Here is a 26,762-nt window from a genome sequence, read left to right on the forward strand (position 1 = left end):
TATACAAATTGTAAGATCTTATTGAAGAACATAAAATAAGACATAAAGAAATGAAAGGTCATGTCATATTATTGGATGGGAAAATTTACTATCATAAAAATGCCAATTCTTTCAAAGTGAATATGTAAATTTAATTCAGTTCCAAATAGAATCCAACAGGAAGTTATCTGGAGAAATGGTATAATTCTAGTTTAATGTTCATATAAAAATTTAAATTTGGTTCCTATAACCTATGTAAAAACACAATTCAAATAGATTAAAAACTTAGATGAAAAAGCCAATCTCAAAAAAAAAAAAGCTTAGATGAAAAACTATAAAAATCTTTGAAGAAAATCTAAGAGACTATATATACCATCTGGAAGTGATGGTGGTGGGGGGACCTTGTTATTCAAGAAAACTAAGAAGCTATAAACAAAACAAAGACATGTTTGACAAATAAAAGTTAAAACTTTTTGTATGCTCAAAAGATATCATAAACAAAGTTCTCAACAACAAATTTAAAAGACAAATAATCAGATAGATAGATAATTTTTATACTGTTGTTCATTCAGACAAAAATCTGGAAATGGCTGAATAAATTATGGTTGAATAACTTTTGATACTTCTATACTATGGAATATTATTAAGCCATCGTAAAGAATGAAATAGACCTTAACCAGTTCACTTTGAAGGATTTCCAAGGGATACTGCTCAGCAAACAAAAAAGAGACCAGAGAAGTGTGTACAATATGATCCAATTTTTAAAATATCCCTAAATATGTACATGTGTGTATATGTGTTGAAACACACACATAAGTATGAGGGGGAAAGTATAAAATAACATACCGGGTAGTTAACATGGGTTATCTGGTGGATAGGATATGATGTGAGTAGAGGGAAGAAGGAAAGGGGGAGAAGGGAAGCAAGCAAAAATTTCAAAAAGGCCGCACTAAAATTTCCAGTATGTAAATTATAATTAAATTTGTTAAGAAGTTATATATTTTGCATGAGTGTATGTATTGCTGTTTATTCACAATATAACAGTGACAGCCTACTTCCAAAAAGTCAGCCATTGAAATCCTATGGAGCACAGTTCTACTCTGACACACATGGAGTTTTGCGTTGTTGTGCGTTGCGGTAGACTTGACCGCAACTGTTTGTTTTTTTTAATAGTATCATGGACTAAGAATGGACTGTGTGAAGAGTGCCTAATCCATTGCCATCATTTTACACCTGAGAAAACTAAGGCCAGGCTAAGTAATTACCATGCTCATCTCTTACCCTCTCCATTTCTCAAATGGTAAAAAATTATTTTATTTCAGAGAAATAAATGCTTAACAACCAACAATATTTCATTAGTTCAATAGATAAAAATTCTCATATTTATGTATTTAAAAAATCACCCCTGGAGTACTATATTCAAAAATTGAAGTGAAAGGCATAGAGCCTATGTAAGTTCTCTTGTGTAAACCCGTAGAACCACTGGTTAAAGCCAGAAGTTCTTATCCTCAATCATTAATTTATTCATCCCTCTTTTTATTCAATCAACATATACTGTACCTCTGTGCTGTGAGGTGCTGGTGATATAAACATTAATGGAAGAACACGGTTCACATTCCTAAGGAGCTCACCATCCAGTGGGAAAGCAACAAGCTCAGACTGAAATGCAAACCAAGTGTGGATAGAACAATTCATTTTGACTGGGATTTCAGGGACAGCTTCATGGAAGGAATGTGCGACACTTGAATGAGGCCATTTAGGATATAGGTTTTCAGATGAAACACAAGAGAAAAAGCTAGGAAATAGCACGCTTGGAATGTTTGGAGAAATTATCAGAATTGAGCCCAATCCAAGAAAAGAACATAGGAGTGAAAACCAGAAATTCAACTGAAGTAAATTTGCCTGAGTGCAAGATAATTTGCCACCCCAGCTCCTACAACACGTGGGAAGTAAATGATGTCTGGGTAAATTCCGACCAACTACGTAATCCCTTCGTTCAATGTATTGAATGATTTTAGCATATTACCATGTACTGTCCAGGGTCCAAATCTCCCATCATCCCTTTCAGATGTGTGTTTTCACTTCTGACAGCTTTATATTTCATATCTGAAACCTGAAGGAAGGTTAGTAAGTAAAAGGTGAATATAAAATTCATTAAAAAAAAACTTAAATTCTATTCAAATTATTTTTTTGTCAATACAAATATTTCTGAAGTGTCAGTGAAGAGAAATACTCTTCTTCTTAGGCATGATCATCACCAATCAGGTAAGGTATACCTATTCAGTTCTTGTACCGTAACACTTTGGCAGACCCCACTTTACTCTCTTTTTCTGTATCAGTGGTAACTTAAAAACAGATACTTAGACAATAATGACTCATTTACTTTTTTTACTTCCAATTCCAAAATTCCATTTCTTACTGATATTTTCTATTATATGCATTTTATTACCAGACGATCATGATTTTTAAAACATGCTTTAATAACACTGTTCATTAAATTTCTTCACTACCTAACTTTTACAATATACAACTTTCATGCTTAATTCTGTTCTTCTTAGTACTTCTGCCAAATGTCTCGCTTTCTTTTTTTTGTAATTTGAAAAAGCAAAGTTTAATATAATTATTTTTTTGTGTGTGTACTTTAGATGAATGTTTACAGAACAAACTAGTTTCTCACTAAACAGTTAGTACACATATTATTTTATGACATTGGTTAATAACTCCATGACATGTCAACACTCTCCTTTCTCAACCTTGGGTTCCCTATTACCAGCTTTCCTGTTCCCTCCTGCCTTCTAGTCCTTGCTCAGGGCTAGTGTGCCCCTTTAGTCTTGTTTTGTTAAATTTCCAACTCTTTTAATGTGACTACTTCATTTTGTCTCCTATTTTACTTTTCCTTTCCTGATTTCTTCTACTTGATGGTACTCAGCATAGTATTATCTACCACTTTATTTATCAAGGCTCATTTCCATATAAAATACTTTCCTTATAAAGATTTACTTCCCTAAATCATAAAGTACATGCTCACTGACAAAAACCTAGAAAATACAGAAGAGTGTAAAGGTGCAAGTAAAAATCATTCATATTCCAACTACCCAGATCATTGTTCACACCTGACGTAAAATATTCTTCTATATATCTATATGCAGCTACATCCTGTTTATTATGGATTGAACTGTGTCCCCCCCCGCCAAATATGTGCTGTAAATCCCACCCCCGATACTTGTGGTTATAATCCTATTTGGGAATGAGTTTTCTTTGTTGTGACAATGAAGCAGTATTAGTTTAGGGTGTGTCTTAAATCAATCTCTTTTGAGATATAAAAAGAGCAGATTAAGCAAGCAGCAAAAGAGCAGAGATGGGGGAAGACAGATACCATGCCAACATGAAGATCATGCAGGAGCCAAGGAAGAGATGCAGAAAAGAGACAAGGACCTTCCCCCAGAACAGACAGAAAGAGAAAGGCTTTCCTAGAGCCGGTGCCCCAATTTCAGATTTCTAGCCTCCTAAAAATGGGAGAAAGTAAATTTGTTAAAGTCACCCACTTGTGGTATTTCTGTTATAGCAGCACTAAATAACTAAGACACTATCTGTGCTGTTTTCCTGTGTATTATATGAATTAATCACAGTTTAAAGCTAATAATTGGGCAGAGGCTGAATCTCTTTTGCTTTTATAATGAAGAGGATTTAAATAGCTGTGCTATTTGTGAAGTGATCTTCATATGCCTGGACAGTTATTGAATGGAGCTCTGAAAACATCTAGATTTGGGGGAAAGAAGCAGATAAACCCTATGCTTTCAACAGCAGCTCACCAATTTGATGATGAGTAAGGAACTGAGAGAATTTAGAAATAGAAAGAGAAATAAAGAATGAAGGAAGAAGAAAGAGAAGGGAAGGAGGAAGGATGAAGAGGAGAGGAGCCAGGGAGGGAAAGAAGGAGAGAGGGAAGAAGGAAGGAAAGATGGTTGATGAATTTGGAAGTTACTTGCAGTATTTTAACAGCAGAATGTTACAATGCTTGTCTTTCCCCATGTGCCATGCTGTGCACTGAGTGACTGTTGAGTAAATACGAACTGATTTTCATGTTTCAACATTCATTTTTAAAATCCTAAAATAAGTATGAGATGGGGCAGTGGCAAGTGTCTAAGAAAAGCCGGAATATAGATTTTTAAAGATAAAAACATCAATGGAGAGGAAGCTATAGAAAACAATTCAGGAAGAAATCTTTGACTAGATCATACTGTGTGAAGTGATCAGAATATTGACTACAGGAAAATGTTAAAATGAGATTTAATTAAGTTATCTTGTACTGGCACTCTTTTTTTTTTATGTCACAAACATTATAAGTAATGCTACTAAGCATTTCTGTGATGCTAGTCTTAGAAACTAGTGCCGAGAAAAGCAATACCGATAATGAAGGCTATTATCAGTGCTGGGTGGGATTATCAGCGCTGAGCAGGAGAGTCGTCTAAGACAGGTGCTGTCCTGCCCGCTCGCATACCTGTTGTTTTGCTAGCATTTTTTCTTTTATTTCTAACTCCATTTTCAGCTGTTTTTCTAGAAGGGCAGCTTTCTTCATGATAGTTGCTATAGTGATCTCCTTCTGATGAAGCTCCGCTGTTAGGTCAGAGATTTCATTCCTCATTCTTTCCTGCTCAGAGCTACGGTACTCTTCCTCCTGATACAGCTGGCTTCTTATCTGCAGCAGATACATTCCAGGAAATATTAACAATCCTTTTATTTATAGAGCAGCTTAAAGCTTTTACTGGCCACGTTCACATATTTTTTTGATGCCTACCTTAACAGGAAGGTGGAAAAAGTATTATCAAACACTTTTTTATGGAGAAAAATTTGGCTTAGAGAGGTTAAGTTACTTGCTTAAGTTCATAAAGCTAATAACTGACAGAACTGGGACTAGAACTGAGGACTCTTGGCCTTGAATTCAGTGCTTTTTACCAAATTATGCCGTACTTTATGACTGAATACAAAATATGCTTTTCAGAATCATGTTATAATAATCTTCAACCCTAATGTAGTCACAAAAATGTATCACCTCCTCCCCTGCTTAAGCCTATGTAGTCTCTTATACTCTTAATCTTGGCTAAACCTTGAGAAACTTCTGGATCATCTTGGGCTCCATCCCACCCTCATCCTCCCAAATCCAATCAGATGTCAAAATCTGTCCATTCTATTTCAACCTCTCTTAAATCTGGCCTTTGCTCTTTATTGCTGTAACCACTGTCGTAAGTCCAGCCTGTCATCATTTTTCTTGAAGAACCACCTCCAACTGTTCTCCCCATCATTTACTGTTCCTAATTCTTGACATTCAGGGATAAGTACACAATCATGGACCTAAAAAAAAAAAAAAAAACCCATAGTCTAATGAGAGAAACAGAAAAATAAACAGACAATTACAACACAGTGTAGTGATTGATGTCAAGGGTATATAGTGATGAAGATGTCAGGATAGACTTCACAGAGGAGGAAGACATCAGAACTGAATATTGAAAGATGGATAAAGTCAGTCAGGAGATGGTGATGGAGAAGAGCTCCCAGGCAAAGGATGCAGAGAGAAAGAGCAGGGCTCACTCAGTGAACTAAAAGGAGTTTGAAGTGTGTGGCTGGGACTGAGAAGTATTGTGAGAAACAAGGCTAGAGAGCTAAGCAGAGGCCATCCACAAAGAGATTTATATGAATTTACCTCAGGGCACTTATTTGTTAATTGATTTCTTTTTCCATTTCATCTTTAAACCTTTTAGTATATATCTTAAAAAAAAAAAAAAAAACTAGAATACCATCATCACATCTTAAAAATGTAACCATAATTCCTTAATATCATCAAATATCCAGTCAGTATGCACATTTAAAATTGGCTCCAAAATGTAATAAATGTTTTTTGAGTGTATTTATTTGAATCAGAATCTAAATACGGTCCATACATTGAAACTGGCTCATATATCTTTAAAATCTCTCTCTTTGTGTGTTTGTGTCCGTTCTAGGTACTTTCCATACATCATTTCATTTAGTCCCCACAACAGCTCTGTGAAGTCAGGGCCATTATCATTCTATTTTGCAGATTAGAAAATTAAGGGCGAAGTGTGACCTTACCTATTGTGCTATGCCACCTCTGGTGGGCTGAGCCTTAAAAGGTGGTTCGCTTTTCAAAAAAAGCTGGCTTGCTTTTCAAAAAAAGCTGGCTTGCTTTTCAAAAAAAGCTGGCTTCTAGAGTGACGCCTAGTGTGGGATGATCTAACATGAATGTGCACGTGTCTGGAAGGCAAACTTGATCCATCCTCAGGCTTTAGGCCGCCATCCCTTCAACTGAATCTATTCTTATTACTAAATTTTTTAAAAGAATTTCAGAGTTGGAGATGACCTTAGAAATCACATGGTCAAATCCCAGCACTTCACAGATGAAAAAAAGAAAGGACTCAAAGGGAAGGAAAGTGACTGGCCTAAATTATTCATAGCCTGAGAGCAAAGGAGAAGACTAGGAGACTGGAGCCAAATATTCCAGCCCCAAGGACAGTATTACGAGTCTCCCTTAATCTGTCCATTCCATCTCCAGTTTTTTTCCTTACAATTTGTTTGATGAAGCAGTGGGGTTATTTATTTTGTAAAGTTTGTCCCAGTCTGGATTCATGGTATTCTGTGGTATAAGAAGTATTAAAAATACATGAAGAGTATAATCAATGTTATTTAATTGTACTTGGAAAAATTGTTGAATTGGTGTATGTTCTGCCAGAAGACAGGGAAAAAATAAGTGTTTAAAATGTAAGGAAAATAATCATTAATTCCTAACACCTTTTCTATACTTAACCTCTACTAGGTCCCTGACAGGGGAGTAGTTTAACATGTTCCTCTTAAAATAGAACTTTTAAAGTATAAAAAGATAAATATACTATTATGAAAAAGGAGTAAACTTTATTATTTTTACAACATTTCAATATTAAGCCAACATGCTATAATGCAAAGCTTCTTTCTAAATGAGATTAATTTATCTGAGCTCCAAATGACTTTTGGCTTTATTAAAAATGCCTATTTTTATCACAAAATGAATTACTGAGAATCGCTTTATACTGGAAAAAGAGAAGGGAAATTAAACACTTGCAAGAGTCATAATACATGGCTCTTGTTGGTTTTATTACAAGACAATGAAAATGCTCTCACACAAACACTTCTTGGACGCTATAGCTATTCATACACAATTCATTCGTTACCTTTTCTGCACCACATTGTACAATTTCGTGGTCTCCAAGAGCCTATAAAGAGATTTGTGTCTCATAGTGTTTCCTTCCATAGCAAGACTTTGCAAAATAGTAGGTTCTTTATATTACTCAAAGTTTTATTATCATATATGTTTCTGTGAAGTTCAGAACAGTGTAACTATACTTTAAAACAAACAAACAAACAAAAACCTGTTGCCATTGAGTCGATTCTGACTCATAGTGACCCTATAGGATGAAGTAGAACTGCCCCATAAGGTTTCCAAAGAGCGCCTGGTGGATTCGAACTGCTGACCTTTTGGTTGACAGCCGTAGCTCTTAACCACTATGCCAGCTACACTTTAGGTTGCTTTAATCAATCTTTTATTATAACGCATTCATCTGGGACACCGGGGAAGAACACTTTTTAAAAAAAAGTTATATTTTTAAATATCAGTAAAATCAGTTTCATGGAATTCCATGATATAAAGTGTTCAAAATATAAAGAAGATTATCATTTTTCATAACATCTTTCTACACATAATCTCTAAGAGTTCCTTGACAGTTACTTTTTGGGAGACAGGATCTGTATTTCACATCATTGTGTCTCCTACAAAAATTAGGAGAATAGCTATAGTTCTACTAGATGCTCAAAATAAATGTTTGTTGAATTTATACAAACAACAACTCCATCTATAAGCCTATATAATTATGAGAAAACCTCGCCTTAATATTTTCACTTACTATGTGCCAGGCACTGAGCTAGGCACCAGATCATAAGTCAAAGCCATGCCCAGCTTCTTCTTACTTTTAATAATTGTTTAGATTATATAGCATTGAATACTCTGATCCTCAAACCCAAAGGCTAGAGAGGAGAATACAATCTATGATAAACTCATGGGAAAAAAAGCATTACTGGATTTTACTGGGCTGTGGGGGGAAGCGAATACACTTTTTTGTAGGAGAATAGAGACCCACAGGCTTTTCAAGGATATTGCCCAGGTCTTACTCCTCCTTGTATTCCTAAGCTCCTGGCGGAGTGCTTGGCACATGTTAGGTGCTCAATGAAAAAACGGGGATATAACCAACAGTAATAGTGGCCAACGCTGACTAGGTGCTTCTTCTGAGCCAGGCCCTATTCTAAGCACTTTATAAAACACTATCTCATGATCTCAAAGGAAAGAGTATGGACTCTGGAGCCAGACTACCTGGGTTCAAATCGGACAACTGCCACTTAGCTGTGTAATGCTGGGGCAAGTTACTTAACTACTCTGTGCCTAACTAGTAAGATGGTTTATGAGGAATAAATGAATGAGGATTTGTTAAAGCCTTTGAACCCTTTGAACAGTTCCTGGCATGCAGTAAAAGTGCTATTTAAGTGGTAGCTATTAATAGCTCATTTAGTCCTCATCACAATCACAAGAGGTAGGTACTAACTAGCCCCATCCTGGAAATGAGGATCCTCAGCAATCTGCACAGGCAGCTTCCCCAAGCTTATGCACTAAATACGTGGTTGAGCACCAGAGTCTGTGCTGTCAACATCCTTGCTATAAACCACTTCTCATGGAGCCACAGGCCCTCCAAATCTCTGGGGGCAGTCTCTGGTGGTGGTGGGATGACTTAAGGTTTGTGGTTTTTATAGCATCACACAGAAGAATGTCAGGATCAACAGCTTGATAGGTTATTTCTTAGGAGAAAATATGGAAGGAAAAGGAAGGGAGTGAGATGGAAGAGTTCCTCCCCCTGTACATGCAGAGACTTCACATCCACCTGGAAGAATGAAGCTCATTATCTTCCATACCTTGTTCAACTCCTTTTCATGATTTGGTTGATCTGGAGCCGCTGAAAACAGATCTTTCCTTTTCCTTTCTGGTTCTTTAATACAAGGTGAATAAGATGACTCAAGTCTACAAATTAAAATAATGAACAAAAATTGAGCTTAACTCGATAAATTGTTATGATTCTGCTGTCAATTTAGACCATTGCAGGTTGCACAGTTATGTCATTAGTTTGTTGGAAACATTTCTATTTACAGAAATTGCAAGTTCAATTACATTCAGATCCCATTAGTGTTTACATATTTAAGTGAGTGCAACTTGTTTTAACGAAAAAATGTAAAAGGTGGCAATTAATATGGAATTCCAACTGTACATTAAAAATGGGCAGAGTCATTTACTGAAACTGCTTATATATATAAGATTTTTAAATAAGAAGAAAAGACTGCTTTCTATAATAAAAAAGCTTGGGAACCCATCAAAACAAAGGAAATATATCAGACTTGGTTCTGCAGAGTGAAAAGGAACTATGATGGAAGAAGTCCTAGGCGAGCAATTACTCCATAAAAGTGATCAAATAATGATTCAATCTGACAGTCTAACCATAGAGAGCTCAAATACATCCATTCTTTTGACTTCTCAATTTATAAAATGGAATTGTAACCATGTATGGATACTACAGAGTACATAATTGTGCTCATAAGGAACCTGTACATAGAACAGAACAAGGGAATACTGTATGGTTTTAAAGTAAGGAAAGGTGTGTGTCAGAGTTGTATCCTTTCACCATACGTATTCAATCTGTATACTGAGCATATAATCCAAGAAGCTGGACTATCTAAAGAATAATGTGGCATTAGGATCGGAGGAAGACTCATTAACAGCCTTCGTTATGCAAATGACGTAACCTTCCTTGCTGAAAGTGAAGAGGACTTGAAGCATCTACTGATGAAGATCAAAGGCTACAGCTTTCAGTATGGATCACACCTCAACATAAAGAAAACAAAAATCCTTACAACTAGACCAATAAGCAGCATCATGATAAATGGAGAAAAGATCGAAGTTGTCAGGGATTTCATTTTACTTGGATCCACAATCAACACCCATGGAAGCAACAGTCAAGAAATCAAATGACTTACCTTGGGCAAATCTGCTGCAAAAGACCTCCTTAAGGTGTTAAAAAGCAAAAATGCCACCTTGAAGACTAAGGTGCACCTGACCCAAGCCATGGTGTTTTCAATCACCTCATATGCATGTGAAAGTCGGACATTGAATAAGGGACACGGAAGAAGAATCCGACGCCTTTGAATTATGGTGTTGGCAAAGAATATTGAATCTACCATGGACTGCCAAAAGAACGAACAAATCTGTCTTGGAAGAAATACAGCCAGAATGCTCCTTAGAAGCAAGGATGGAGAGACTATATCTCACATACTTTGGACATGTTATCAGGAGGGATCAGCTACCCTGGAGGACATTATGCTTGGTAAAGGGTCAGCAAAAAAGAGGAAGACCTCTATGAGATGGATTGACACAGTGGCTGTAGCAGTGGGCTCAAGCCTAACAATGATTGTGAGGATGGCCCGGGACCGGGCAGTGTTTCGTTCTGCTGTACATCGAGTAGCTGTGAGTCAGAACCAACCCGACGGCACCTAACAACAGCAACAATGGAAACTACAGTGAAAAAGCAGAAATCAGTATAAAAAGTACAATTCCCATAGGAAATTTGTAGAACTACAGGCAAATAATGTTCACTTCCAAATCAGAACCCAAAAAACACAAGTTGGTAAAATAAAAATCATTAAAATACAGAATTTAAGATAACCAGGCAGAGAAAGCAGCATGTTTTCTATCAGATGTCAGGCTTTACTAATCTAGTCAAATCCAGTGTTTTGAGGAATGGTTAATCCCTTAGCTTACAGTGAATGCAATTTTAGACTTCCAAAGAACTTTTGAAAAAATTCCACACATCAAAAACTTAAACCACACACACATACACACAAAACAAAGTCTAAGCAATCATGGAGACATAACAAATTTAAAGACTGAAAATAAAAGACCTTTCAAAGGTATATATTAGTAGTGGTATCCCTGAGGTACATGTGTCTAGATTGCTTTTTTCTGGTTATTAAATATATATGTCAACTGTAGAAAACAGAGAATAGTATGATATACTCCTGTAATCTTATCATTCAGGAAAAGGTATCATTAGCATTTTTGCCCATATTAGTTGTCTTTTCTTTTATGCATATATATGTATAAATAAATGTTTTTCATATAATCAGAATACACTGTACACATTATTATGAAAACCCCTTTTGTTTCCCACTTCATAATATATTGTGAGCATTTTATCCTGTATTCTTCTAAAACATTATTTCAGGATCAGTCATATTTTTATTTGCTATGTTTTGGAAGAAGTGAAAAAATGAAATTTCCTATTTTTTAATTCTTCCTAAGCAACTGAAGGTAGTGGAATGCAGAACGGAATGGTAAAAATCTCATGGTAATTTACAAAGTTTAACGAGTGAATGGAACAAATGTCAAACTTCCAGGTGGACAACTGCAGAGGAGAAACCCAATGAAATCATGCTAACATAAAACACTGATATAAATGTATAAAGGAACTATCAGTTGTCACGTAGGAAAGGGGAGGTAGAATTGTTTTTATAATTCCCAGAACATATCAGCCCAAGATACTTCTACAACGAAAAAGAAAAATCTTAGCATTATAGAGAAAGGTGCCGAAAATGAATAAAAATATTACTATACAACTTCTGTAAAACTATGGAGCATCAATACTTAGTGTGGGCTGCTTCACCTTAATACAACTGTAAGGAAGAAACAGTCCATGGGAAAGAAAACAAAACAATAAAGCAGGTAGAATAGCATTCACATGGGAATAAACTAAAAGAATTAGAAACTTTTAGTGAGAAAGACTTTCACTGAGAAGACTATGCCTGAAGCCTAAAATATAATGGAATCTGTGAAAAGTTAAATACACAAGTTTTCATCAAATTTCAGAATATTAGAACTGGAGGATCCCCTTCAAACGAGAACAATGTATTTTGGAGGTCAAAATAAATACAAACTTAAATGAAGGATGTCAATCAGGCAGAACAAAAAGATTGCATTGATAAAAAAATGTGAATAAACCAAGATTTTAGATAAAATCATGTATTGAGGGAAATCTGGCCTGCTTGGAATTCAGCATTAATTAGCCTTGTGAGACAGCACTACGGAAAGGACCCACAATGCTCTTTACAACACCACTGCTAGACACTGGCTGAATGGTTTGCTCCTCTGAGAAATATTTTATTTTTAGGAACATAATTCTTTCTTTGTGTGAAGACATTTCTCACCAAGTCACCACACTGGAACAGTGCCTTACACATAATAAATATCTAATAGATTTGTTAATGATTGATGATGATGATATATAGCTTGCATACAAAGTATTCCATAATGCTGACTGGCTAATAGGCATTCTACCATCTTTGCTGAGACACAAAGTAAGTCATTTTTAGGGATCTTAATTTGCCATTTTTTTTAAGTGTAGACCTCAGAGAACGCTAGCAGGTCTCACAACTCTGAAGAAATAATTATTGTATTTAAAACAATATAATCATTTTCCAATAAAATAATCCTCACCATTTGACTATTCAATTTTTAAAATCCTGTTTTTGGTTGTAGCATTAGCTCTCTGATTTTGAGAAGGATTCCAGTTCTAATGATAATTAGAACATCAGTGAACAATTAAAGCAGCCAAACTTCTACTCGCAAGAATAAACATTTAATTGTCTTCAGCAGTTCCATTTCCTTTGTGGTTATCAAATATATAATACATGTGTGATTTTAAAACAAGAAGAAAAATCTTCTAACAAAGAACCCTAAATGGAACTGACAAGGTGGTGAGGTTGGAGGCAAAAATAAATATAACATTTATAAAGTAAAAATGTTAACATCAGGTTTTTAGGCAATCAAAGGAAAACCTTTGAAAAATACAGAATAAGCCTTATTTATCAACATAATTAAATGCTGTTTGATAAAAAATATTTTCCGATGTCCTGAAGAACAAAAGCTTCAAGAGAATTTCTGACTCGTTGTGACACATATGATCTCTGGTGGTATAGTGGTTAAGAGCTCTGGCTCCTAACCAAAAGGTTGGCAGTTTGAATCTACCAGTTGCTCCTTGGAAACCCTATGGGGCAGTTCTACACTGTCCTATAGGGTTGCTATTAGTCGGAATCAACTTGATGGAATGGGTTTGTGACACATAAATATCCATAAATCAAAACTTGATGTAAACTTCTAGGTAAGTAAAAATATTACTCTTTAACATAAAATAATTAACCATTAATTTTATTTTTAATATCTAAAGTTATCCACTAAGAGCATGTAAATACAAAACAAATAGGCTTTTTATGCTAGTTTCAAATATAAACTCTAAAAAACACTCGAACATCATGTTGTAACAATTTATCTCAGATTGTCAAACATAAAGAATATATACCTTTTTTTGTTTCCTTGAGCGTTCTGGAACTCCCCCATTTTTAATAATTCTCTGTGCAACTGCAATCGTTCCATTTCTATGATTCTCAAGAGATCGTCCCGTGACTGTAACTCACTTTTCACCTCTGAGAGTCCGGCCTCCATGGCCTAAATAAAAAATAAAAAAATTTCAACGCTCATTTTTGATATCATAATATATAATACATTTAAAAATATTTAACATCTATAAGCTAGCCTAATTTTAAATGAACTGATACTTAGTCATCTGCTGGACCTGTCTTATGGAATTCCATTCCTTCATTCATTTATTCAACAAATATTTACTGATCTCTTATTATGTGTTCAGCTGGGGACACAGATTCAGAATCTGTTCCTTGGTGACCTTACAGTCTAGTGACAAAGAGTAAGCCAGTAACCTCACAAACATGGCCAAAGTGTACATAAATTTGAAAGAGTGCAACATAAAAGTATGAATAAAGCATCAATGCATAAAATTTTAATTAACGCAAATCTTTCCCAAAGTAAAAAAAAAGATATTAACCAAGAATCATCTTATTTCAAAGCTCGTCGATAAAGTGAATTATATATTGTGGTTCCACTATTGCCTATCAGTGGCCATACTTAGCTGCTAACTAGAAATAACAACAACCAGGTAGGTTCAATGTCTATAAACAGGCAGTCCCCTGATTACGAATGAATTCCATTTCTAAATCTAATTTCTACGTAAGTCAGAACACTTAAGTACTGTTCATATCTAATGTCAGTTAGTCAAATGTTTGTCTTAGTGTATAGCATATAGTGTACCTTCCTATGGAGCCCTGGTGGCCCAGTGGTAAAGCACTGCACAGCTAACAAAAAGGTCAGCAGTTCGAATCCACCAGCTACTTCTTTGAAACCCTATGGGGCAGTGCTACGCAGTCCTATAGGGTCGCTATGAGTCTGAACTGACTTGACAGCAATGGGTTTGGTTTTGGAGCTTTGGGTATCTTGCTATGCAAAAAAACATTAAGCACTTCCATGTACATTAAAACATCTTTAACATAATAATACAGTAATAATAATAATGTTTTGATGCGTGTCGCAAAGTAGCACCCATTTGTTATTACAAGCTATTGTATGTCCCTCAAATTTTTAATATAATAGGGTTAATTTTACAGGGTTAGTTTGTAACTATGGTTGTACACAAACCAGATATTCTTAACCCAGGTTCTTAAAAAAAAAAAAAGGTTCTTAAGAGCCCGATATTCTTAACTTCTGCTATTGTTAGCAGGAGAGGCTTAATCAAGTTTAAGAAGTTGTTGGGAAGGATCCAGTTAGGAGAGAGAAGGGATAATACTAATGGTGTCAGGCAAGTGGGATTGGCCTGAAAGCACAGGTGGAAGAATTACCTATTGTAAAAGAGAGACTTGGCTCCTCTCTTGCAACAGGAAGGATGATGCAATGTAGACACATTTAGCATTAGGATATGGAGAGATGAGAACGGTTGCCTATTGGCTTCTATATTCTTTGTGAAAAAAGATAAGGGCATAGGGTGCCAGTGGAAACAGAGGTGGAGGTGGGGGTGTGGGAGTGATTTTTGAGAGTGGAGAAGGTTTGAAATGGCAATTACAGAGAGTTAGAGAATTAGCTGATTAGAGAAAGACAGTATTGCTGGGCAGTGTTGAGTACTCATTAGAGGTTTGTGATTATGGCCTGTTGTGTGATTTTCTCCAGCAATACTTGGCTGCTCTCCAGGAGGGAGGATTGGAGGAGTCCTTCCACATCATCAGGTTCCTTCCACTGAATTTTACAGAGAAACTAGTAGTTATTAAGTGTGCCTGACCCAGGTCATCAAATCCACCCCAATTTTTATAGAGGAGGAAATTGAGGGCCAGGCTTGGTTTAAAATCACACAGCTCATAACTGGCAGATCTTGGAGCAGAAAAATCCAGATCTTTTGACTCCTAGGACATTTAAGGTGCAAAATTATTTTTCACTCAAAATAAGTGAAACAGATCTGTAGTTTATTGGTAAAGACATGCTGAGGGGTTTAGCAGGAGGTTCCTCTGCCAAAAAGGCTATAGAAAACAAACACTTTATAGATATTTGCAAAAAATCATTAAAAATTTTTTATATAACAGATTTATTGAAATGTAACTCACACACCATAGAATTCACCTGTTTAAAGTGTACAATTCAGTGGTTTTAAATGTATTCAGAGTTGCGCAACCAACACCACTATCTAATTCCAGTATATTTTCATCACCTCCCAAAAAAACCTCATACCCATTAGAAATCACACTTCATTTTCCCCTCCCCACCAAGGCTTGAAACCACTAATCCGTGTTCTGTCTCTATAGCTTTCCCTATTCTGGATATTTTATATAGATGGAATCATTCAATATATGGCCTTTTGTGACTGGCACTCTGGTGGCATGGGGTTAAGAGCTGAGCTGCTAACCAAAATGTCAGCAGTTCAAATTCACCAGCTGCTCCCTGAAAATCCTACCGGACAGTTCTAGGGTTTGCTATGAAAAAAAAAGTTGGTATCAATTCGACAGCAATTTTTTTTTTTTTAATTTCTTTCCCTTAGCAATGCTTTCAAAGTTCACCCATGTTGTAGTGTGTATCAGTGTGTCATTCCTTTTTACGGTTGAATAATATTCCATTGGAGCCCTGGTGGCAAAATGGTTAACAGCTTGGCTACTAACCAAATGGTCAGCAGTTTGAATCCACCACCTGCTCCTTGGAAACCGTATGGGGCAGTTCTACTCTGTCCTATAGGGTTGCTATGAGTCGGAATCGACTTGACAACAGCAGGTTTTGGTTTGTTAGACTATTCCATTGTATGAATAAACCACATATTGTTTATCTGGTTGTCAGTTGATGGACATTTGAGTTGTTTCCAATTTTGGGGTATTATGAATAATGGTGCTGTGAAAATTTACATATTAGCTTTCGTGCAGACATATGTTTTCGTATTCATTCTTATCCAAAAATTCACGAAGCCTAGAAAAATAATTGTGTAGGTGGTATAGGACATAATTTCCAGGATACATTTTTTTTCTTGGCTAAGCCTTAAATATATACTGTTTTCTAGGTGACCAAAAGAGTCCTGGGTCTAGGGAAGGACCTAGTTCTAATACCTTAACCCCAGAACTTCATGGTTCACTTGGAAATAGGTATAAAATATGGATTCCAAAGACTTGTTTGGATAAAGTCCCTGATTTAAAACAGTGAGGTTTTCAGATGAGGTTAGAATTTCAAAATAAACAAAAGAAATGTGAAACAATAGATTGCCAAGTGGAAAGACTAACTTGAAGTGAATGTCACCCAGTACCTTGCCAGTTGAAGAAGCCTTTGCAAATTTGCTACCTGGTGCATGTGGATTAGTGGGCCTGCCTTCACTTGGAGGCTGGGATACAAAAGGGCTCTATCTCCACACCAAGGAAAAGTGGTGTTACCATGAATCAGAGTTAACTAAAATTCTACAAAATGTACAAAATTTGTTTCCTGTTATTAGAAAATAAGAGTGACATATGGCGACCTCACGGGAGAAAAAGAAAACGTTTTGATATTTTTCTTTTCACAGAAAACCAATTGTTATTTAAATAATGACCTCTAAGGTTTTAAGGCTACAGATGTAGCCAACAAATAATCTGCTAAGGAGCCGTGGTAGTGCAGTGATTAAAGCTCTTGGCTGCTAACCAGAAGGTTGGTGATTTGAATCCACTACCTGGTCCTCAGGAGAAAGATGTGGCAGTCTACTTCCATAAAGACTTACACTGTCCTATAGGGTCACTTAGGAGTTGAAATCGGCTCAATGGCAATGGGTTTGGCTTTTTTGTCGGGATTAACTTGATGGCAGTGGATGGTTTGGCTGCAAGCAGAGCCAAAGACCTTCAAGTGCCTGAGAAAAACGTTTGGAGACTTAGAAAAGAAGCTAAACACTGTAAGTATTAGTAAAAACAATTGCTGGAAGTGATTCATAATGATTTACCACAAGATCTTTGTTATTTAAATAATAGCCAGCAGCACCAACACTATTTAGAAATGTAGAACCTCAGGCCCCAGACTGGAGCTTCTGCATCAGAACCTGCATCTTAATAGTTCCCAGATGATTAAAGTTTGAGAAACACTGTTCCATGGCAATTTTTTTTTTTTTATTATAGATAACTGTACAGTTAGAAAAGTCTACTGAAATTGTATATAGAAGAGTCTACTGAGGGTGACAGTGGGAGCCAGAGCTTCTAAGAACCTGGGACAGATAAATGGTTTTCCTCTAAACAGGCTGGGGAAATGCTCCATTTTGGACTCAGATCACTTGCATCAAAATTACCTGTTGTGCTTTTTAAAGTTGCCTCCCCCTACCCCCAACACAATACACTTTGATTCAGTAGGTCTGAATTTTTACCTAACTCGAGATATTTTGTCGGAATTGACTCGAGGGCAATGGGTTTTTTTTTTTTTTTTTTGGTTTGGTGATATTTAAGCATACAGAGGAATACTGTCTAGGATTACTTTATTTAGCACTTTATGCAAACCTAAAGCATTAAAAACAAACCAGGTAGTCTTTGAGCAGATGCCGGAAGTCTTTTCCACCTGCTCTCTGAGGAATGACTACATTGCTCTGCAAGTACTGGCAGCTATCACACGGGGGAGTAGACCATGAGAGCTGCCCCTTAAGAGCAGAAGTGATGCTATTATTGGGTATACGACATTTTGACAAATATGAACCATTAAACTCTCAAGTTTTGTTGTTGTTCATTACCAAGTAATATGTGCCACAATCATCTTCCCTCTATCCCTAACTGGTGGAAATGAGGCTCAGGGAGAGGTAAGAATCAGAAATGTTGTGAACATTATTTCTCATTAAAAATGTTCTTTACTTTTGATATGTTGTCCAAATAACTGTTAAACTGTTTGCTTTAATATTCTGCTTTGATTTTATTAACTTTCAAGCTCGAAATGTATAACTAGAGGTGAGGAGGTATGAGATATGCTTGCTCTATAATCACAGTATTTAAAACTTTCGTCAATTTATAATAATTTAGTTACTCTTGGTAATTGTGAGGCAGGTATTATTATATTTTCATTTTCTGATAATGGCAAATGGATTTTAAATGGCTTCTGAAAAGTTATAGAGTGCTAGAAAGTCAAAGCTGCGGTCCTCAAGGACTGATTTTAATCTCATACATGACACGGGGGCTCAGAATCCTGAGAACTAGGTTTAAAGTCTCAGTTCCAGCACTCTTTACTAGCAACCACTGTTCTTCTCTGGTCTGTAAAAACCCAGGTAAAGGGATGAGAAGGTAAAATAAATTAATATTTTAATTATGAAAATCTTGTATCTAGTTATTTGAGGAAAATTCTAAAACAAATATTTTGTAAAAAGTGAGAGACCGCCAATTAAGTCACTAAATAATTGGCCATAGACTATAAGACTTTTCTTCTAACAATATCAAATTTTGAAAATATCAAAATTTTAACTTTGATATTTAAATCAATTTAAAATTTAAAATATTTCAAATTTCAAGTACTTTTCTTTAGCTTTACATGAGTAATGTGATATAAGAAATGCTACCCAACTAACAGTTTGGGTATGTTTGGTCTCAAAGGACTTCCAAATTTCTGAAGAAATATTGTCAGTTTGTGGCCTGGGGAAACAAATTCCTGGCATAAATATCTTTGAATCTTCTTTACCAATTGAAAATAAATTTCAGCTAGATATGAAGAAATCAGTTTTCATCATGAAGGACAATGCTGTAGGCATGTTAGGTCAAAAACCCAATGTCCTAGTTATCTAGTGCTGCTATAACAGAAATATCATAAGTGGTTGGCTTTAACAAACAGAAATTTATTATCTCCCTGTTTAGGAGGATGGATGTCCAAAGTCAGGGCACTGGCTCTAGGGGAAGATTTTCCTTCTCTGTTGGCTCTAGAGGAAGGTCCTTGTCTGTTCTGAGCTTCTCTTCTGGGTGATCTTCATGTGGCTTGGTATTTCTCTTCTTCCATCTCTGCTTCTTCGCTTATTTATTTAATCTCTTTTTATATCTCAAAAGAGATTGACTCAAGATACACCCTACGCTAATCCTGCCTCATTAACATAACAAAGGCAACCCATTCCCAAATGAGATTATACCCACAAGCATAGAGGTTAGGATTTATAACACAGTTTTTCTGGGAACACAATTCAATCCATAACACCCAGATTTATTGTAATTTTAAACAAGAAACTGATGTTCCCTTATTGCTTTATTCCAGTATGTGATATATATTCACAATATTTGTGCTCAGATTTCTGAAGCAGGCTTTATGAAAAGTGTCATGGATATAGTTAGTAAAGCCATTCAGTACACCTGTGCAAATGCTTTGAATCATCAGCAGCACACGGAAATGTTGAAAAAACAGAAAGCAATGAAAATAATGTGTTCTTTTCCAAAGGTAATTGGTTGAGCCATGGAAGAGTTTTCAAACATTTACTGCACTGTAAACTTCAATATTTTTCTGAAACAAAAGGAATGCTAGCCAAATAGTCAATAATCAAAGACAAAAAATAGCAGATGTGTTTTTTTCAACAGTATCACACTGCATATGAACAAGCTAAATCTGAAGCTCCAAATAAAGGATAAACTTCTTTGTGATCAGGCTACCTAAACCCATTGCTGTTGAGCAGATTCTGACTCATAGAGACCCTTCAGGGTAGAGGAGAACTGTCCCATAGGGTTTCCAAGGCTGTGAATCTCTACAGAAGGAAACTTTTCATAATATAAATCAATAATAATGATTTGACATATTTTCTAACATGTATGAAAATGCGTAAGGTTTTAATTGTAATTGACAGCATTATGTAAATTGGCTACAAAAATACAAGAAAAATGTGAAGGCTTTGTTGATATCGATAAATTTTGAGTTGTTTTTTGATTTATGCAATGTCTCCATTGAATTCAATGTTATTAATACTGAGTTAAAGCAAGAATTCGTGAGTTTACTTAACTCAGATGTAGTTTGAAAAGTGATAATGCTTTTGCTTCAAAGTCAAGTCAGTTATTTGCCAATGTGGATGTGAATATTCAGGAAAGATGATTCTTTAGGACTTGATTCAGCTCCTGGAACATTTTCAGGTTTGTTTGGAGCAACTTAGGTATGCAAATTTCCTTTTTCAAGTGTAAATTTGGTGAAATCTAAATACGTATCAGATATTTCTGATGAATACTTAGCATCTGAACTGAGATGTGCTGTATGTGGAAAATACACTTCAGGTTTTGAAGACTTAGTATAAAAAGAAATGTAAAATATGTTACTAATAAATTCTTATATGGATTACATGTTGAAATGATAGTATTTTGGATACATACTGGGTTAAATAAAATATATTATTAACATTAATTTTACCCATAATTTTTTATGTGGCTACTAGAAATTATTTATTTGTGGCTTGCATTATATTTCTATTGGATAATAATTGCTCTAATATCTTAACGATACAATAGTAAACAAAAAGAAATTCAACTTTTTGGCAGAGATGTTAGAAAAAATGCAGAACAGTTTTTTTTTTTTTCATTAACCTCCAATGGGAAATATTGCACATTTTAAAAACGTGTGCAATGTAGCATAGTAAGTAAATAACTGCAATGGAATTAATGTGTATAATGACACATTTCAAGGTTGTAGAAAACCAAGTAAGATGTGATTCACGTGAAAAGTAAGAAGCAGCTGGCACAAAAGTGTGTTGTAAACTAGAGAGAATTTTATGTACTACAAGTGACAGCAATTCGAATTGAAATGGTTGTCTTCTTGCATTCATCTACAAGATGTGAAATACTCTGTCATATGACAATTTTGCAAACAGAGAAGAAAACTACACTCTAAATACATATACTGGTTATGGTATTATTTACCTCTAATTATTCTCAAGTGGTAAAATATACATTTTTAAAAACAAGTTTAAGGCCCCTCTGTTTAGAAATTTGCAGAATGGTTTAGAGAAGCAGTGATTTTAAACCTTCAAATCAAATATCAGACAGTAAATAATTGGTATCTTCTCATGTTAGTATTTGTCTTGAAGCAAAAAAAATAAATAAAATATAAGTAAAATTTGGAAGTAAAACAAAGAGACGATTAAATAAAAGCATTATTTTTAGCAACTTTTTCTAAATGGATAAAAAATAATTAGTGTTTCTGTAGGACTAGAAATCTTGCCTTTCTAGATATCTTAATTTTTTTGTACCAAATGATTTTTCAAAAATCTTTTCATTAGGACTATTATAGATGTGTGTGGTGTGAAACATGCTCCAGAATAATTTGGATTTTTTTTTTTTAACATATGTAATTCTTTTGTAAAATATAAAATGCAGATTCTTAGTTTAAATTCAATAATGCCGCCAACGAAGATGAACAGAGGCTCTTTCAAGGAATGCAGGTGTTAAGAGCAGCCATTTTATTCTCTAAGTGAGCAGAAGACAAAAGCTGAAACTTAGCCTAAAAGAATGTTCTTGGACACTATAAATGGGTCCAAATAGAATTCTGTTCAAGGAGATTAGAAGGAGCTGATGTTAGTGAAGGAGCTAAACCTCACAGACAGGTAGAGCCAGACTTGATAACTGGACTAGCTAATGAAATATGTTTCAGCCAAACTAAAGAGGACAGAGAAAAATACATCTGAGCAGAGAACAGATTTCTAGGAACCTGAGCTAAAAAAGACCTCAAGAAGAAAGGTCGAAGCAGAGAACTGCTCAGTCAATGCAGGGTGACCTTAAGCCCAGGGGAGAATGTTTGGGAAGTATCCCCAAAATAATCTCCTTATTTATTGAACGTGATCCTGGCACAGACTTCAGCAGGACAAACACAGCTACAGAATATAGTTCTCTTTGACTCAGGGCCAGAAGGCATGACCAGCTGACCTGTGTCTAGGTGGGTAAATGGGAAGGAGAGATCCTTATTGGAACCCGTAGCCATGCAAACCCAGCTCAGACAGGACCGGAAGGGCTGGCTGGCAAAATAAACACTAGAAGCCACCTGGACAACCTCTAGAGCAGAAGAGTAGGGGCTGAGATTATATCATAACAAAACCAGAAAAAACGCCATCAATACCTTTTCTATTTCCAGACATTTTATGGCTTCCTTAGTGTTTAGTGTTTGTGGTTTGGCTTGGTTTGTTTGTTTACCCAGATCTGTGTTCTTACATGTGTCAGAATCTCACTTCACAAAAACACACACACACATGCAGCAAACAAAGCTGGAGTTTGAAATGGGGAGATGAAGGAAGGAAGGTTGTACTTCCCTTTGAAATACCAGAAAATGGGAGAAGCTGGGAGCCTTATGTTCTGTCCCCTTGTGTTCTTGGGAGAAAAGGAACAGAAAAGAGTAGATGCTAGCAGAGAAAGAGATCAAAGGACGAATCTCATAGATAATCCATATGTAATGCTGCAAGGTGGGGGGATGAAGAGTTGGCCTAGGACTAAGAAACAGCCCTGGCCTGGGAGTTTAAGTGGCAGAAGATTCTGGGGGGTGGGGGGGTACCCCAGGTAAGTAACAAATATGCTTAAGAAAAAAAAAAAAAAACCAAATTCCCTGCCATCAAATCAATTCCAGCCCATAGCAACCATATAGGACAGAGTAGAACTGCCCCATGGGGTTTCCAATAAGTGGCTGGTAGATTCCCACTGCCAACCTTTTGCTCTTAACCATTGTGCTACCAGGGCTCCATGCTTAGATAGTCACCTCAAAAAGTGTATTTTAGCACAGGGAGAGAAAAGAAGGGGCCAAGAGATGGGCCAGTTGTCACAGAGGAATTAGTAGAGAGAGGCCAAATGTTTAGAGTTGGGAGATAAAACCTAGAATGCGGACATATGTCTCAAGTAACTGGGATATCCATCAATAAAAAATATATATTTAGTAAAGAAATCGGTGATGACCAACTTTAATGAATGCTGTGTAACCTTTCTAATGATTCTAAGAAGTAGAGAGATGAAAAAAAGAAAAATGATTATTGGGTTAGGAAAAAATTAACACTTGGAAAAACCATCAGTCACATCTGCCAAAGTGGAAGTTACCCACAAAATTTCAGGTTACTACTTGGTAAATGATTCTGATAAGGGCAGCAATGATAAATCATAGGGAATGACCCCTCATGCCTCTCTTTGGAGGTTATCAGATTGTTGAGCCCTTAATCATTTCCTGTATTTCTAACCCAGGGTTCCTGTGAGTCAAAGAGAAACAAGGACAGAGAACAGTGGGGACAGAGGCTGATGGGTGGCTGTGGCTTTTAGACACATAGGTCTGAAAGTGAGTGCTGCTACACTGCACTGGTAATACTTTATTATTATGCTCCTGCAGAACCAAAGTACATTCTAGTAGGCTAAAGTACTTATGGGATTACTGAACTTATTTATCAAGTGAGAATTACTTACTAAGGAAATATGAACTGAATTCACACATGTAATAGAAAATTAGCTTTCCAACCCATATATTTGTTCAGTCAGCATTATACAATTCATGTGCAATATCAGTTGGGGGGGGGGGCGGGAACTTCACCTGGCACTGTCTTTGGTACATTTTCAGTTCTTGTAAGAGCTTCTGATTTTCATCTTGTAGCTTATTTCTGCTTAATGCTATTTCACTCACAGCTGATTTTAATTTTTCAATAATGAACTCATCTCTTTCACTGGTTTCACAACTAGGATCTGATTCACATATCAGCCGAGGAACTTCAAAACTGTTGTCTTCTATGCACTGTTTTTTACCATTTAGTTGAATTTGGTAACTCTGTGCCTGTTTCTGAGAAATATGAAAACCAGGTAAATTAAATGAATACCATATAGAAGCTTATATAAAGCTCAAGAACGACAGAAAAGAATTAGGGAAAACATCTTAATATGTTATTAGATAAAATCTGGTGCTTTGTAATTCAGTTTTGTCTTTGTTCTAAAAATGTAATCTCAGATATCTTAAAGAGAAAATATATTTGTATAACCTCAGAGCAAACATGCAGAGTATGAGTAAGGGGAAAGGCATAGGGAAGTCTTATTAAGTAAGAAGGAAAGTCTAGAAGCTCTAAGAGGCAGAAAATGATGAATTCAATAAAAAGTTATTCAAAATGTTTGTATGACCAAAATAACTAACTAAATAAACAAAGTAAAAACTCAGTTTTGGTCCTGCTCTGATTAGGTATTTCCCTTAGCTGGTATTTCTGTCTATAATTAGATTACACGTGGAAAGGCAAAGATACTAATATTCAACCTTTGATTTCTTCTTATTTAGAGATATTGTTAGATAATGTACCTGAAATTGATTACACTTCTCAGATAATAATTTTTGTTGAGCATCTAAAGAAACCAGATGTGTCTGATACAGTATTTCCTGCTTGTCCCATTCTCTTGACTTTGCTCTAAATTCCTTTTAAAAGAGGGGAACAAACATAAAGAGAAGTATTTATTTTAAAGCACAGTGAATGGGGCTTCTTTCCCTTGCACAGTCACATTCTGAGGAAAAAGTAAGTCTATTCTTTCCTCATTAGGAAACAAAAAAAGTATTAATTCGCTCATCTCGAATTTATTACTAAATATACATTTTAAGTTATGTTAGGAAAATATAGAATTTGTACTTAAATATTTTCTTTGCTAAAAATGTGAAAAGTCCCTCTGATAACAAATGCTGAATGCTAATGAAGGAGCTTCAAACCACTTTTTGCATCAACCAGTTCTTCCTTCTATTTCCTGGGGCTGATAACAGAAGTGTTTCCCTTCCTTTTCTTCTCTACACTCACTCACTGAGTTTGTTCCTTTCAAAGCTACCATCCAGTATGAAGCCAAAGTCAACTCAGTCTCAGGAACAGAAGAACCATCTCAGCCCTCTTTGAGGCAGTTTCAACTGGACCAGGCTCAGCTGGGAAGGAAGAGGTGGAACTGGCTCAATGCAGCATACTAAGTTAAGTTTTTGCTCAAGGAGTGTATTCACGGGGCATGATTATCAGCTCGCACCTTAATAACAGAAGACATGGCTTGGAGGATGCCAAAAATAAACTTCACTGCTTCCCAGTTTTGTTGAGGGCTGGTCATTATATCTTATCTTTCTGTCCAGGCTATAAGCAACCTGGATACAGCATTGCTTTTGCATTGCTCACAGTGCCTGGCAAAGTGTCAGGTACCACTTATATAACCTGAATATAAAAAACAAAAGCGTGGTACTAATATTTCCTAGAATTTAAACATTTCTCACTAAATTTTGCAAAGAAAACACAGTTGAAATAAATTCCATAGCTACTAAGTTCATGGTCATATATTATTGCATATAGATACATGGCATAAATTGTATCCAATCATCAATTTCATAATTTTTATTGAGCACAATTTGTCCACTAGGAACCAGAGCCTGTGTCCGCCAGGCACTGTGATAGAGCTAGGAAGGAAGACAATTTGGAAATATTTTGTGATGAAAAGAACCCATTTTTGAAAGGGAAAAAAAAAAGCCATATATAGTAAAGTAGCGGAAATGTATCTATAAACAAATAATTTTACTGTATGAAAAGTACAAACATAGTATCGCATAAAAGGCATACAGGGGATGGTGTGATTATTTCAGCCATCGTGATAATATGTAAAATTGGAAGATGGTTCATTTGGCCCAGGTGATTTGTATTATTTTGAAGATGGCTGAAATGACCAGATTGGCTATGACTAGAAAATAAATATACTGATTCAGAGAATGAAAGCTACATATTGCTTAAAATGGGAACAACATGGCATTTCATATTTTCTGTACAGAAATTATTTTAAAGAACATTTGAGGAAATTTTCATTTTATAAATCCACAAGACCCAAAACAATTAGTGAATGAAGGCTATAAATTAGGAGGCTTTCATAAGTAATTAAAGGTGACCTGAAATTGAGTGACAGTAATAAGGTTGGAGAAACATGGATAGACCCCCCTCTTAAATATATAATAATACCTTATGATAAAGAAATGATGTTTACTAGGCTAAATGGAGACAGTTCTTTTAAAGTTATTGACCTTGATTCTGACACTCAAAATAAAAATTAGGTATATGAAAACAAGATCCTCAAGAGTGACAAATTTACACAACTAGGCTGTGTAGAAAATAGATAACATTTTTAAATCAACATAATCTGGATCAAAAAATAATTTCTGTTTACTTCTAATTTAGACAGGAGTCCTTGGAGTCAGAAGTTAAAACATGGGCAAGGTTGACTTAAGCAGTTCATAACTTTCGGAAGATACTAATATTTAGTATCACCCACCCAACAACCTCAAATAGTCTTGAGAATAAATATTCCTTTTGGAGGACGCAGGA

General features: G+C 35.7%; 1 protein-coding gene across 10 annotated transcripts in view; it reads right to left on the bottom strand.

The window, feature by feature from the left end:
* Nucleotides 1–26,762, bottom strand: part of DEUP1 (deuterosome assembly protein 1) — a 108,281-nt gene that overhangs the window by 30,511 nt on the left and 51,008 nt on the right. For 6 of the 10 annotated variants that reach the window (XM_049889520.1, XM_049889526.1, XM_049889518.1 and 3 more), the window contains 6 exons: nt 24,734–24,847; nt 23,987–24,229; nt 13,473–13,618; nt 8,986–9,091; nt 4,481–4,678; nt 2,006–2,092 (listed from right to left, as the gene is read on the bottom strand). In XM_049889520.1, coding sequence (XP_049745477.1) covers nt 2,006–2,092; nt 4,481–4,678; nt 8,986–9,091; nt 13,473–13,618; nt 23,987–24,229; nt 24,734–24,847 — 894 coding nt within the window. The remainder of the gene's footprint in view (nt 1–2,005; nt 2,093–4,480; nt 4,679–8,985; nt 9,092–13,472; nt 13,619–23,986; nt 24,230–24,733; nt 24,848–26,762) is intronic. The other 4 variants (XM_049889523.1, XM_049889522.1, XM_049889521.1 and 1 more) reach the window with 3 other exon arrangements.

The sequence above is a fragment of the Elephas maximus genome, chromosome 7, assembly GCF_024166365.1.
Source record: "Elephas maximus indicus isolate mEleMax1 chromosome 7, mEleMax1 primary haplotype, whole genome shotgun sequence".
NCBI classification, from domain to species: domain Eukaryota; kingdom Metazoa; phylum Chordata; class Mammalia; order Proboscidea; family Elephantidae; genus Elephas; species Elephas maximus.